Genomic DNA, 14,813 nt, shown 5'->3' on the forward strand with positions numbered 1-14,813 from the left:
AGCTGGAAGCAATCTCAAGGCTTTATGAACTCAATTTCATCATACTAAAGAGGAAGAAAAAAAAGGGGGGCACTCATATATTAAGTGATTTAACTCAAGTTCACGAAGCTTATTAGCAGTAATTTTAGTACCAGAATAAATCGAATGTCTTCCCTCTTAGCCTAGAACTATTTTCACTTATAACCTTTTTTTAGTTGCCTGCTTTAAGAATTATTTGTAAGTAGCCATACCTATGTAATAGTCTCTCTAAAGGGAAAGGCATATTTGGATTGTGGTTTTAAAACTTATTTAAATTCTCTAAATAAGAAGTTAGTTAGGTTTGCAATAAAAATTATATTGACTATGTAATATTTACTGTTACCTGAAGAGAAGACGAACATACTCTCTCTTTTTTCAATTTCAAAACGTGAAGCCATTTCTTCCTGACTTGCCTCTTCTTCATCTCGACATTCCTGTAACTGTCTCATCTTTTCCATGAGGGCTTCAACCTCAAAGAAGGAATCACTTACCTGAAGAGAAAATGCAATATTACATAATGGCAGACAAAGAATATTTATGAATTTTCTTTTATTAAGTCTGTCTCATAAGAATTTGTATCTTAACAGAATATAGGAAAAATAGATTCATAAAATTTTAATGTATGTGAATGAATCAAAACTGGATTATTAATATTTTGGCCTATTAGGTACACAGATATGCAGATTTCAAAATATAAGAGAAAAATGATTTTAAGAACACATTCTAATCTTTTCACCTTATAAAAATTGGAAATAATCCCATTACTATTTATGCTGTTTTAAAAATTAAAATTTAACACTAGTCAATTTAAAACAGAGCTGAATATTTAAAAGGTAACTTCTGCTTGCGCAATCTGTTAAATAAAATACAGAAAGGATAAGTAAGTGGTTTTGCATCAACTGTGTATACTGGGCATACTGTCAACATATGTCTATCATCTTTAGTAATCGCCTTTATTTATACAGTTTACCAATTAAAAATGAAACATGTCCCCACATGGCTGGAGTTGGCCACCTGACCTCTGCAAATGGGTCTGGCAGTCATCACTTGCTGGGATGATTACAGCAGTGTGTCACATCTATCACAGTGACAGGTCTGACAAACAAGGACTGGCCAAGTGGTCTTGAAATAGTCAAACCATTTATACTTCTATGCCCTGCTGCATCCTTACTAAGAAAGTTGGATGGAATTTATATCCTATAGAATGGATATATTAAGTATATTAAGAAATCTTAAAATCTCAAATCTCAACATTCAAACACAGAATAAATGTTTCCCCCTTTATAAATTTCATTTCTTTTGCCAGGAATGTTCTTAGGACCTATCTTCCATTTTTTCCCTGGCTTCACCCATTGATCCTTCAGGTATTAGCTTACATGCTTCTCCTAATCGTCTATCCCCTACCCTACAAGCCCCAATTATTCTCACACAGCACCCTGCTCTTTCCTTCAGAGTACCAATCACAATTTATAACTATTATTTGCATCATATTAATTTAATGCCTGCTTCCTTCCCAGACTAAACCTTCATAAGGGTAGGGGACCTATCTGTTTAGTTACTAGTATATATCTAGAACCTAGCATGGTACCTGGTCCATAGTACATATTCAAGAAATATTTGTTCCAGAATGACTGTCGGGATAATTCTATATTAAGAAACAATCTATACTACTTGTGCTTTATATTTTCATATGTGCTTTATATTTTCATATGATCCAAACAGTTACACTGAAAAATCCTACACTGAGCCCATTCTCTAATAATTTCATGATGGAAAGTGTTTCTCAGATGGTTTTGAAGATTCTTCTGGTGTATACATTTCCATAATTATTCCTGATACAAGGTCAGTAGTCAAACAAAAAAAGGAATGAAAAGGATTGGGTTGCTTAATAGAATGACTCAAGGTTTAACACATTAATGCCATATGAGTTGTATTTAACTCATACTAGTTTTGAGCCCGGGGCCTCGTGAAGCATATGTAGCTCATACGTCTCTTCACCTTGGGAGCCACGAGAACTATTTTTTAAGTTGCATGTAACTCGTGCACAGAAAACAATAAAAATTAACAAATTTTTCATTAAATTAGAAAATTGTTTTGTTTTCAAAGTTTTTATTCTATTTTCATAATAAAACACCATGGTCCCAAGGAAACAATTTTTTTTCTAGTGTGGCAGTCAATGTGTTAAAAAAAAAAAAATCAAGGTCTCTGTCAACTCACATTATCACTCCTTATATTAATTTATTTGTTTACACATTTTCCTCTGAGAATCTAAATTTTAAGTATTCTTAGGAAAGATAATCCTTGATAAATTATATTGAAATAAGAGGGAAAGAAAACAAAGTATTATTATTATTATTATTATTTTTTTGCTCATTGACTAATCTGCTAAAGCTGTTAGGGGTTAAAAAAATTAAGGCATTTCATTTAATATTAAATGTTAATTCTGTATAAGAAGATTCTTTTTTGTTTGCTTTTTATCATCTGTATATGAAGAACTGAGTCAGATATAACTTGTTCTTCAGGTACATATATGATACCAGCTCACTGTCAAGCGCTATCAGTGTGGACTATAAACCTTCTAAACGTATCCAATTTACCTGGGAATGGGGAGCTTCTCTACTACAGAAATAAATAAATTCTATTCTTTCACTATTATCTCTTAATAATAGGATAACTAGAAACGATAAAGCACCTTTTCTTTAGCTTTGTACTAAATTATTGAACGGGAGGTCAAGAATGAAACTCCCAGCATCCTAGTAACTAACTGATATACTCTCTCTTGGTCCTCTTACAACCTCTAAGCTTTGATACATAATCAGTGGCCATATGTAGGCCTATAGCATGAATCCAGGTAGCTCAAAGGAGGGTGAAACTGGTGGTCTTTGGCATTGTCAGCACACTGCTGGGATAACCTTGGGAAAATGATTTTCTTTCATCTGCTAACTTCACCAACATAAATGCTACGTCTTATTCAGCACCTGATAAATGCTAAGCACTATAGTAGGCATTTTACCTCTTTAGAGACATTTCATTTAAACTTCACAATAACTTTGTGTTTTACCTTTATTTAGACATGAAAGAACTAAAACTCAGAGCGGTTCAATAACTTGCTCAAAGTTAAATATGTAAGTTAAAGGCAATTCAACCTGTCCAAATCTGTTTCAGAGGAATAATACAACTCAGAAAATGTATGCAAAGTATTCACATGGCTGTGATGCTGATTCTGTGATCTCTCTTTTGAAGCATAAAATAAACCCTTGTTCTTTCAATACAGCAAAAGAATGCAGAGGGGATTTTAACCAGAAATTAAAATTTAGTTATAGAAAATTCAACTTGTTCTGATCTGTTTCAAAGGAATAATAAACTGAAAAAATATTAAGCCAGAAAAGAGAATGAATGGAGGTGAAAGCATTTTAACAAATTTACATTCATTTGATATCACTTCCTATACTGGTGCAAAGTTAAACATGAAAAAGAATTTTAAAGAGAGAAACTTCCAGATCAAAGCTGATTAAGTCTTCTAAAAGATGAAAAATTGAGAAGTCAACCTGTTTCTTTTGTGCAAAAAGGAATAAAAGGATGTGATCAGTACTAGGAAGACTCCAACACCAGGCCACACTACTTTCAGCCTCCCCTCACCTCACTGTAGTAGCCATTCAACATTCACTGGCCCTGATAGGGTAACATGCTGTAGGCTCCTGATCCTACAATTGTTCAAGTGTAAACTCCTAGAGGGTCTTATAATTTTGTGTATTCCTTAGCACTTGGACTAGTGATGGGCATTTGGAGGCAGTCAATAAATCCTTAATAAATGAATAGGTATAAAGGCCTAATATCTCTATGGATTTAACTGGGTGGATTTTCTAAGAAGCCAACGAAGAAATAACATAACAGCAATTATTGTGATTAGTTTCATGACAATCCCATAACAAATAATAGATACTTACAGAAATATTTCCTGCTGAGTTGACCTGCATCTCATCCACACTGTGATTGCCATTTGTAATGTCACAGATGCAGTAGTTACTAACAGAAGGAGGTCTGAACGTGTGGCCACCATCACAATGAATTTCTGGACTGATTCCACAGCCAAATGTGAACGAGGCAAGAGAATGATAATGTGTGAGTAAAACTACTGCATGTACCAATTCCGCAAGGGACCAGCTGTGCTCTTCAGCTTTTAAAAGTCCCTTAGGAGAAAAAAACAAAAACATATTTTTGTACTGGGGTATGGTAAAAGTATATAGATCACTTTAGTATCTGAAAACAGGATTAGTCACCATACAAAGCCTAGTGTAAAATGTGTAATATGTAGAACCCAGAATTTGCTAATTTTCATAAATATGTATTCACAAATAGAGCCTAACATAATATGTTAATGATATATTCATTAGTATTGTGATTTTCTGAAATACTGATTTAAAAATGTAATAGAATGTATTTTTCTTAAAAGCAGTTGCTGTATTTCAGATGCTGTGTTATGAATGAATTACTGTATTGTTAGTTCAAGGTCTCAAACCAAATGTAGTAAATGTGTTTAAAGTAGAAGCTACTGTGTGAAACATCTGCATTTTGTTATCAGGCCTCCTCAAGGAATTTTTAAGATAGTGGCTTGAACAACTTGACTCTAAATTTTCCCAAATTATACTTAAAGTTATACATAATTTTTTTTTTCTTTAAGAGGCAAGAGTTTCACTCTGTCACCCAGGCTAGAGTACAATGGCACGACCTTGAACTCCCGGGTTCAAGCAATCCTCCCAAGAGTAACTAGGACTACAGGCATGCACCACCACGCCCAGCTAATTTTTTTATTTTTGTAGAGATGGGGTCTTGCTATGTTGCCCAGGTTAGTCTTGAACTCCTGGCCTCAAGCAATCCTCTGGCCTCAGCTTCCCAAAGTGCTGAGATTACAGGCATGAGCCACGGTGCCCGGCCAAAAGTTATACATAAATTTTATAATTCTTCAAGTTCAATTCCATGTCCTTTTCTGCTTCATTATCTTGTATAATTTTTCCTTACTTGACAATATAATAGACACTATGTTAATCATATTGGAATCTTATATTTTCTTGATGATATCCTCAACTATGTAACAGTATCTAAAACATTCTATAAAAAGATCCATAAAATATACAACACAAAGAGTGAACCCTAATTGAACCCTAATGTGAACTATGGACTTTTGCTAATAATAATATGTCAATATTGGTTTATGCTACATGTTAACAGGAGAAAATGTGTGTCTGTGGAAGAGGTTAAAGAGGTAGAAAACAGAACGCTCTGTATTTTCTGTACCATTTTTCTGTAAGCCTAAAACTGCTATAAAAAATAAAGTTTTAAAAATTAAAAAAAAAAACCTTAAAAAAATTAAAAAAAAGATGTATTACTTTACTACTTACCTCAATGTGTTCTTTGGTAATAAGCCAAGGTCTATGTGCTAATACTTTGTTGAGTTCTCCTAAATTCTGTAGTTTTTGAGGAGCATTCTCTAAACCATTGAGCCACTTGGGGTCTCCACCAACATGAAGGAAATCATTTACATGCAGGTTTACTAAGTAGGAGCACTGATGTCTCGCTGCAGCCTTAAGAGAAAATAAAAATTGAAATCTTGAACTACTAACAAATCCTTTTTCTTTACAATGTTCAAAACAGGTAATTATTTTATTAGTATCTGTTCAAATTTTCCATAAACTAGAGAAATGAAGTTTTCACATAAACATTTTAGTAATAAAAATTCAAATACACTACAGAAAACAACCTCAGAAATATTCTAAGAAAATATCTGATAAAAGGATTTAAAACTTTAGGAATTTATCTACATACCAACTTTTAGAACCTCAGGTTAAGAAGAAACTTAAATTAAGGTGCCAACCATAAAATAATGAAAAATTATTTGTAAATTGAACAGGAAGGACCACTTACATCAATGTGAACTATTTATAATAATAATGAAATAGAGCTTGTGTTCCACTTTATTGTCTTATTTAATGGAGAATGCTTCTCAGTATTTATAAATTAAAAGCATACTTATTTAAAAATAGGAAAAATAGAGACTGCCTAATAGGAATCCTATTACAAATCAGAATATAAATATTTAATCCTCTGTTTAAAGCATTAACTATCTCTTAAAGAGATTAATAGAAAACAAAGAATTTTTCACTGAATGTTTACGAACCATTATTCCAATGTAGTGCCGATAATGTAGGGGTAATGGCCCATCCATTTGCAGTAGATAGTGTTGAGTTTTTAAGAAACTTTCTAAATATTGTGGGTGGAAAACCATCACTAATGTAATGTTATCCAAACGACCCAAAGCAGCAAAAGAATCTGCAAATAAAGCATGCATCTGTGCGTCTTCACTCCCCACTTGGAGAATCTGTATACATGAGAGAAAACCCATGGTTACATAAATTGTAAATTGGTGTCAAGGAAAGAAAATATGCATGTGCTGCATTGTAAGTATCATCTAGAAGCAGATTAAATTTGGCTTAAGAGAGAAGGGTTACAAATTTAAACTCAACTGGTAGCAAGACAGAAGAATAAACAGTCACATATTATATAGTAGGGGATAAACAACAAAGGCTGAACATTAAAGGCCATCTAGATAGGCTGCTTGCAGACTCTGCCAGAATCCAGATAAAGCAGCAGATTTAGATTATCAAACTTACAGAACTTTCAAGCAGACATTAAAACCTTTCCTTACAAAAACACCTACTCACTGAATTTAAGGAGAACCAAAATTAATAGCAAACAATCCTTATGAAAACAAAGCATAGATGCTTTTACATATATAGAATTAAAGATCCAATCTAGCATTGATACCAGCCTGTGGAGATGGTGCAGACTAAATAACTCAGTTTATGGGCACGCCTAAACAACATCTAAATATAAGCAGATGGAGTTTCACTGGTCAAAAACAAGTCTTGGCTTTACTTTATTAAATATGGGTGTTAAAAAAACATCATGAAATATTAGAAATCAGCACGACTATAACAGCTTTTTAATCCCATGGATTCACTGCCAAAGCACGATTAACTGTGATCAACTCTGCGTAAAACATGTTGTTGATCAACAGTCATTCAGATGCCAAGATGTGGGTCATGAAAGCTTTTCCTTAAAAGCGTACAGTTAGTTCACTATGTACTTTCACAAACAACATACCTCCTTCTCTGGGATGAATCTGCTTGGTCCGTGTCCTAGTGGTCGAGGAATTCTAATTCCAAGTTCCTAGAAAAGAAAATTACACCATCTCAGGCCTTCAGGAGTAAACAACATGAACTGAGGCTACAGGAATAGGAGGGAAAAACAACCAGTTGAACAGAGACAGGCTTGTTTTGGTGGCTTGTTTTCATAGCTATATATACATACCAACACTTCTGTTTGTATCGCAAAGCTAACAGCAGCTTATAATACAACTCTGACTAAAAACAATAAAACCTGTTTCACTAAAACCAGAGTTTTGCATAAAGTACTTGGCAGAAAGTCTAGAACAGAAAGTTCAGCACATAGCAGCCAACCCTGTGGACTGTCAGTGATACAAAATAAGACCAATGTGTTCGTACATCTAAAACTCAAACCAACCAAAATATCAATCCCTGTGTATCTTGTCAGGAAATAAAAAAGCAGTACTTCCACCTAGATGTCTTGAAGAAGTGTAATTATTATTACATCTATAATAACAACTCACAGAATAGAAATATGAAAAATAAAAACTAAAGTCACAAAAGAGAAAGTACTACAGGGTATGTTTTCTCTGTGGCTGAATAAAACAATTTTTAGAGAAACTCATTTTTTTTGTAAGTCTGCCTTAAATTTTTTATTTACAAGATGTCATCCACCTTGCTTATATTTTAGAGAAGCTCAAATGAGAAATAAATGGTTTTTTGCCTTTTGACATTGTGAATCTAGAATCCTGTACTTCAGTGACAGTGTGTACCACAGTTAACAAGAACCGACAATCTACTTACTGTTAGGGCTTCCTATTTTCCCCCCAATACAATGTGCTTATAGAAACAAAACCAAAATAATATAATTAAACTTTTTTTGTTATTTTGAGGCCTATGTCCTATCCAGTCTCATTTTGAAAAAAAATTAGACTTTATATAATTAAAGATTAACCCTTGCTCATATAATTACAAACAAATATTATTTCTACTCTCTCCCTACTGCTTCCAAAGTTTCTTTATGATACAAACCAGATGCTTTCCTTCTAAAGAAAAAAAGGCGGGGGGTGGGGTACAGAGAGGAGGACACCTGGCAACAATTCAAGAAATCTGTTCAAAGCAAATAAAAACCTTTTGAGTAGAATGGGTTTTTAAAAATTAAGCAGCCAAGAAAAAATTGAAGAGATCCTTTATTTGGAGAAATCAAGTTTCAGATTCAAAGTAGGCTCTATTTGCCAATGGAATCTATAAAATAATATATAAATCAAGTAATCTTACATTGGAGGTCAGGAATTTCTCCCTGGTTATTCCACACTTAACACTGAAGATAGTTAATGTTTTAACATTTTAACATTATAACCTTCATTAGAAGAAGCATTTAATTCACTGGTCTGGCCATGAATGTGTCTCAATTTTAATATCCTATAATAAATGCCAGAAGAAAACACATTCCTTTTATTCAATATATCATCTTGGCATGAATGCAGCCATTTATATAAAGTGATGACTCTATTGGCCTTTCTAACTGCCAAATTTCTGATATAATTATGTACATTTTAAACAAAATATATTGGACAAATCTATAAGGCTAAAATCAACATTTATCCCCTGTCATTTCTTTAATCTTTGAAAATGATCTTATTTAAACAAAATACATTTTAGGAAAATACCTGTTTCCTAAAATATAGGGTTTATTACTAATTTTATAATTAAGAAACACTATACTTGGGACTTCAGTAAATGAAAAGGAGTCATTTAACATAGGGGAGAAAAGAATTAGTCAACAAATGATCTTGGGACAAGTGGATAGGCACTCAGATAAAAGTGAAGTTGGAGGGTTAACACACTACCACATTAGAAAAAAAATTTTTTTCCTTCGGGCCAAGGTGTTTTATTTCAAAAATAGAACAAAATCTTTGAAAACAAAATGATCCTTTCTAATTTAATGAAAAATTTGTGTTCTTTTTTGTTTTCTGTGTGTGAGTTATATGCAACTTGAAAAATAGTTTTCGCAGCTCCCAAGGTGAAGAGTTGTGTGAGTTACCTATGCTTCACGAGGCCCTGGGCTCAAAACTAGCATGAATTAAATACAACTCACTTGGCAGTTAATGTGTTAAGTCATACTTCACTCCACAATAATTGGAGTTAAATGTAAAAAAAACCCAAAGAAACCAAAAAACTTTTATAGTACTAGAAGAAAACACTCATGAAGTAGCGTAGGACTAAGAATGCCACAAAACCCAAAAGTCATAAAATATAAGATTGATAAATTTAATGATATAAAAATCAAGACTTTTGCGTGAGAATATATGGAAGGTCAAAAGTAAACAGAAAACTGGGAAATATATTTGCAACTCTAACAAAAAGTTTACATTTTTTAAAAATAAAGACTCCTGAAAATCTCCAACAACATCATAGAAAATGAGCAAAAGGACATGGACAGGCCTAAGAAAAGGAAATACAAATGGTTGAAAAAATGCTCAACACTCACAATAAAACAACTACAAATTAACTACACTGAGATACCATTTTTCTCCAAAGAGATTGCTCAAGATCAAAGAATTTGATAATAAGCTGTGCTGGAGAAGGGGTGGAGAAACATTTACTGCTTATTCAAATTCTTGATGGGAGTGTTTTGAAGTGTGAGACAAAAACAGGAGTACAAGGAGCATAAGAAGTATAAATTACTACAACCTCTAGGGAGGGCAATTTGTAATAATGATCAAAATAAAAAAGTCACGTACCCTTTGAATCAACAATTCCATTCTAAGTGTTAACCTACAGATATTCACATTTGTGCAATGTCTTATATAAAAGGGTAACACTGTAACAATTTCTAATAGTACAAGATTGAAAACAACCTAAGTGCTCATCAATAGAGGACTGTTTCAGTAAAGTTCAGTATGACCATATAATAGATTAGCATGCAGTCTTTACAAAGGATGAAGCAGTACTACTACAGGGACTGACTTTAAAAGATCTCCAAGATCTCCAAGATAGGCTGGGCGCTGTGGCTCATGCCTATAATCCTAGCACTCTGGGAGGCCAAGATGGGAGGATCCATTGAGCTCAGGAGTTCCAGACCAGCCCAAGTGAAAGTAAGATCCCATCTATAATAAAAATAGAAAAATTAGCCAGGGGTAGCAGCATGCTCTTGTAGTCCCAGCTACCTGGGAGGCTGAGGCAGGAGGATGGCTTGAGCCCAGGAATTTGAGGTTGCTGTGAGCTAGGCTGACACCATAGCACTCTAGCCTGGGCAACAGAGCGAGACTCTGCCTCAAAAATAAATAAACAAGTAAATAAAAATAAAAATAGATAAAAAAAGATCTCCAAGATATATGTGTGTGGGAGGAAGCAAAGTGCAAAATATGTATACAGTTATGTTATTTGTAAGGAGAAAGCCTCAGCAATTCCACTTCTAGGACTTTGTCTTACATTAGCAGCATGTGGGGGTTTTTTTTCTTTATTAATGAGACCAAACTGATAGCACATGGGCTTCAAAACAAAGAGGTATATAAATTAATTATTTGGTTTTGTTACTATACCAAAAATATAGTTAACATACCAAACTATTATAAAATAATAGTTTTATAATTCTAAGAAGGTGGCTATAAATACTTGAGAAATGGCCAGGTGCAGTGGCTCACATCTGTAAATCCTAGCACTCTGGGAGGCTGAGGAGGGAGGATTGTTTGAGCTCAGGAATTTGAGACCAGCCTGAGCAACAGCAAGACCCGTCTCTACTAAAAATAGAAAAAATTGGCCTGTAGTCCCAGCTGCTCAGGAGGCTGAGGCAGGAAGATTGCTTGAGCCCAGGACTTTGAGGTCAAAGTGAGCTATAATGACATTACTGCACTCTAGCCCAGGCAACAGAGTGAGACTCTATCTCTTAAAAAAAAAAAAAAAAAAAAACCTTGAGAAATGGGATATTTTCCTGTAGGTATGGTGAGGATCTCTCCCAATGGTTCTACATAAATCTCAAGTCTTTATAAGTCCATCCCTTCAGCCAAATTTAGGGGCCATATTGATATCACTATCTCCCATCTTCCTTGGGCGTTCAATGGCCACATCCTTCTTTCCCGGTTACTTTAGAGATACATTCTTTTAGAGTGAAAAAGTATTTAAAAATAGAATGTAAAGAAAAAACAAACATTCTTTGGAATGGATTAGAGACTCATTACACAATACCTCTTAGTGTTGAGATCACCCTCATTCCTTGATGAGGTACCAGAGAGCTGGGGACAGAAAAATGGGAAAACTGAAGAAAGGACTGGAAAGGAGTCCTTTGATGTTCAAGACTCCCATTTTATTATTTTACCTAAGTCTAGTTTTAGGTAAAATAGAATTTTACCAGGCTCTCACTTGGATTACCAGAGTCAATTTCCAACTAAGCTGAAGAGGTTGTGTGATGTTTGTGCAATTTCATAAAAGCAGAAAGGGGGTAGAGGGAGAAAAGAGAAGAAGAAAAAATTGAGAGGAAGAGAAAGGGGGTGTGTGTGGGGTGACAGATGGATTTACAAAAAAAAAAAAAAAATTCTTTCTCAAAGAGAAAGGGTTGATCAAGACTTATATAATGAGAAATATAATTACTGCTGTTCTAGAATCAAATTTGTTCCCCTGTATTTGGAGGCTAGACCCAAAAGATGTACTTTGTTCTCCCTCTTAGCTAACAGATTAGGTACATGATAGGGATACAAGAACATGACATGATCTTTTCTAGTTAATCTCATGCCTAATAGAAGACAAACGGCTAACTGGGGTGTTTCTGATGAGCTCTGAGATTGCATTCCAATGTATCCTAGTTCAGATATTGGCAAGAAGTGGATCATTGACTCCATTCAGCCTCCCAGTGCACACAAATTAACTTCTGGGAAAAGTAAACAGGTGATAATTACCTTTAAAACACCCAATGGGACTTGTTATCACTGGTACTTTTAAGGGGGGGGGGTCCTCATCTTGAAAAAAAAAACACCAAAGTATAGCACAAAAATGGAATAACATTGTTAAAACAATTTTCCCCATACATCAAGTATGGTATGGGGGAAAAAGCACAGCAGATTCAGAGGTCTGGGCTCAAATCAGGATCCTGCTGTTTAGTAAGTGTACAACTGCCAGCAAAGCATTTAATCTTTAAATTTAAGGGTCCTAATCTATAAAATAGGGATAATAATGACAAAATAACACCACCAATCTCAACTACCTCACATTATAAATTATAGGATATTTTACAGATTACACACACACACACACACACACACACACACACACACACCTTTGTTACAGACTCTAGTCTTATTTTAGGTATAAGGTCTAACAGATTTGGCTATCTAATTTTTCAATAGTAGCAGAGTAGGATAGGTCAGGTGGGGTTTCTAGACTGTGGCTGGCACCCTAACATTAATGATATCTGGGACCCAAATTGCCTTTTAGTTTTCTGCTTATTTCTTAGCTGACATACATGTGAAAAAAGCAATTTAGAGCTAATTAAAATAAATAATAACAAAAGCAGCAGCAACAACAGCTAACCCAAAGTATTTATGAACTGAGCACTGTTTTAAGTTTTATTCCCTGTAAACAAGGAGCATGTTATGTATCTATGATATTAAAGTTTACAAAGAATATTTGGTGTTCTACAATATCCATGAAAAAGTCAGTGTCTTAGATTGTTCCCTCGATCAGTCTATGAGGCAGGTACTATCATCATCTCCATTTTGAACAGATAGATAATTGATGAAAGCCCTGGAATTTAAACCCAGGTATTGAAACTCAGAGTCAGCAGTGAGTGTTGGATATGCGGATTGAGTCTAGGAAGTCTGGTTCTACAGCTGGTATATTCTTGGTTTCTAAAAGGTTAAAAGTTTTAGTTTTCTGGAAAATTCACTTTTGAAACGCTTCTTAGTCACATGACAAATTAGTTACAACTATTTTCTAGCAGGTGTTGACCAAAAAAGGCACTGCAGGTGTTCAATGGGGTGATCATAAGCCAGACTAAATATATTTCATAACTTCCTATTTAGGGTACTTTAATTATTCCTTCATCTATAGCGGTAAGAAACTGAATTACAGACTTTGAACAAATTTTGGCCAATCCAGATTCTAGGAGGCAGAACTGCCAAGAACAAATGGCCCTGTTGAAAAGCAGATGTAGATGCTAATCACAGCACAAATCTCACAGGCTCTCTGTGAAGGTGTGGCTGGAAAAACTAACATGAGAACTAATAGTCTTCTCCCCTCAACAATCCTAATAAACATCTTTGAAAGAGATAGCAACAACAGCCTCCACCATCACAATACTGCTTCAAATCTGATACAATATCTGTTTCATCAGTGTATAATATTAACACATTAATTTTCAGAGTGAAAATTCTTAGTGAATGTTGACATTAGGACCACAGTAAGACTATGTATATATTGTATCACTGTATGAATCAATGTTTGTGTAATGAAAAGTACTGTTTTAATCAGATGTTTCAAATTTGTTAAAGATACATTTATGAATCTACATCAATAAGTTTAAGTGAAAAAATGAATGATTTGCCACAAATGCAAAATCAAGCATTTGTTGGCTTATGGTGTCTATCCACCTACAAAATTAGTTGAAAAGTAAAAATATGCAAATCATTTGAATTATTTTTCTCAGTACACTTGGTGCTTTTTTTTTTTTTGAGACAGAGTCTCACTCTGTTGCCTGGGCTAGAGTGCCGTGGCGTCAGCCTAGCTCACAGCAACCTCAAACTCCTGGGCTCAAGCAATCCTTCTGCCTCAACCTCCCGAGTAGCTGGGACTACAGGCATGCGCCCCCATGCCTGGCTAATTTTTTCTATATATATATTTTTAGCTATCCATATAGTTTCTTTCTATTTTTAGTAGAGACAGGGTCTCGCTCTTGCTCAGGCTGGTCTCGAACTTCTGAGCTCAAACAATCCGCCCGCCTCGGCCTCCCAAGTGCTAGGACTACAGGCTTGAGCCACCACGCCCGGCCAACACTTGGTGCATTTTTTACAAAACTTGTTTAGATGTTTTAGCATATTACTGACAATCATAACATTGCTGGCAATTTTATTTTTTAAAAAAATTACAAAACCAGTATACACATTTCAATAAGATAAAGATTTGTTGTATAAAAAGTGAAAGTTCCCATTCCATTCTCCCATCTCTGGGAAAATTCACTGTTGGGTGCTGGGTGCTGGCCTTTTAACATTAAAAAACTTCAAATATAAATGAAGAGATCTAGAACTTTTACAAAGAAAGACCCCTATTTTAACAAAATGTCCTAATATTTCTTTTAAAGTAGTCATTAACGCTACTAGGGAATTCAGAAATATTAAAAGTTAAGGTACTTTTTTGGGGGGGTCTTCTATGAACTATATTTTAGAAAAAAAACCAACTTACTTCAAAGTACTGCATTTGTTGAGGCTGACATAGGCAACATGTGTGCCCTACACTTTACTTAGGAGTTCCATTCCTGGAAAGTGTTTAATTTAAAAGTATTATGAAAGCTTGCTATTTGAAAGGATTGCATTATTAATTCTTTTGTAAAGTGAATAGTTTCCGTATAAAGCACTCCTTCCTAATTTATCTTCCCACATGTTGGATGTATTAAAAATTAAATAGGACGATACAAAGCTTTCT

General features: G+C 34.4%; 1 protein-coding gene across 3 annotated transcripts in view; it reads right to left on the minus strand.

The window, feature by feature from the left end:
• Positions 1-14,813, minus strand: part of SESN1 (sestrin 1) — a 99,256-nt gene that overhangs the window by 6,501 nt on the left and 77,942 nt on the right. For all 3 annotated transcript variants that reach the window (XM_045544136.1, XM_045544138.1, XM_045544137.1), the window contains exons 2-6: positions 7,180-7,245; positions 6,194-6,394; positions 5,418-5,600; positions 3,966-4,208; positions 362-509 (exon numbers count right to left, since the gene is read on the minus strand). In XM_045544136.1, coding sequence (XP_045400092.1) covers positions 362-509; positions 3,966-4,208; positions 5,418-5,600; positions 6,194-6,394; positions 7,180-7,245 — 841 coding nt within the window. The remainder of the gene's footprint in view (positions 1-361; positions 510-3,965; positions 4,209-5,417; positions 5,601-6,193; positions 6,395-7,179; positions 7,246-14,813) is intronic.

This window comes from Lemur catta, chromosome 2 (assembly GCF_020740605.2).
Source record: "Lemur catta isolate mLemCat1 chromosome 2, mLemCat1.pri, whole genome shotgun sequence".
NCBI classification, from domain to species: domain Eukaryota; kingdom Metazoa; phylum Chordata; class Mammalia; order Primates; family Lemuridae; genus Lemur; species Lemur catta.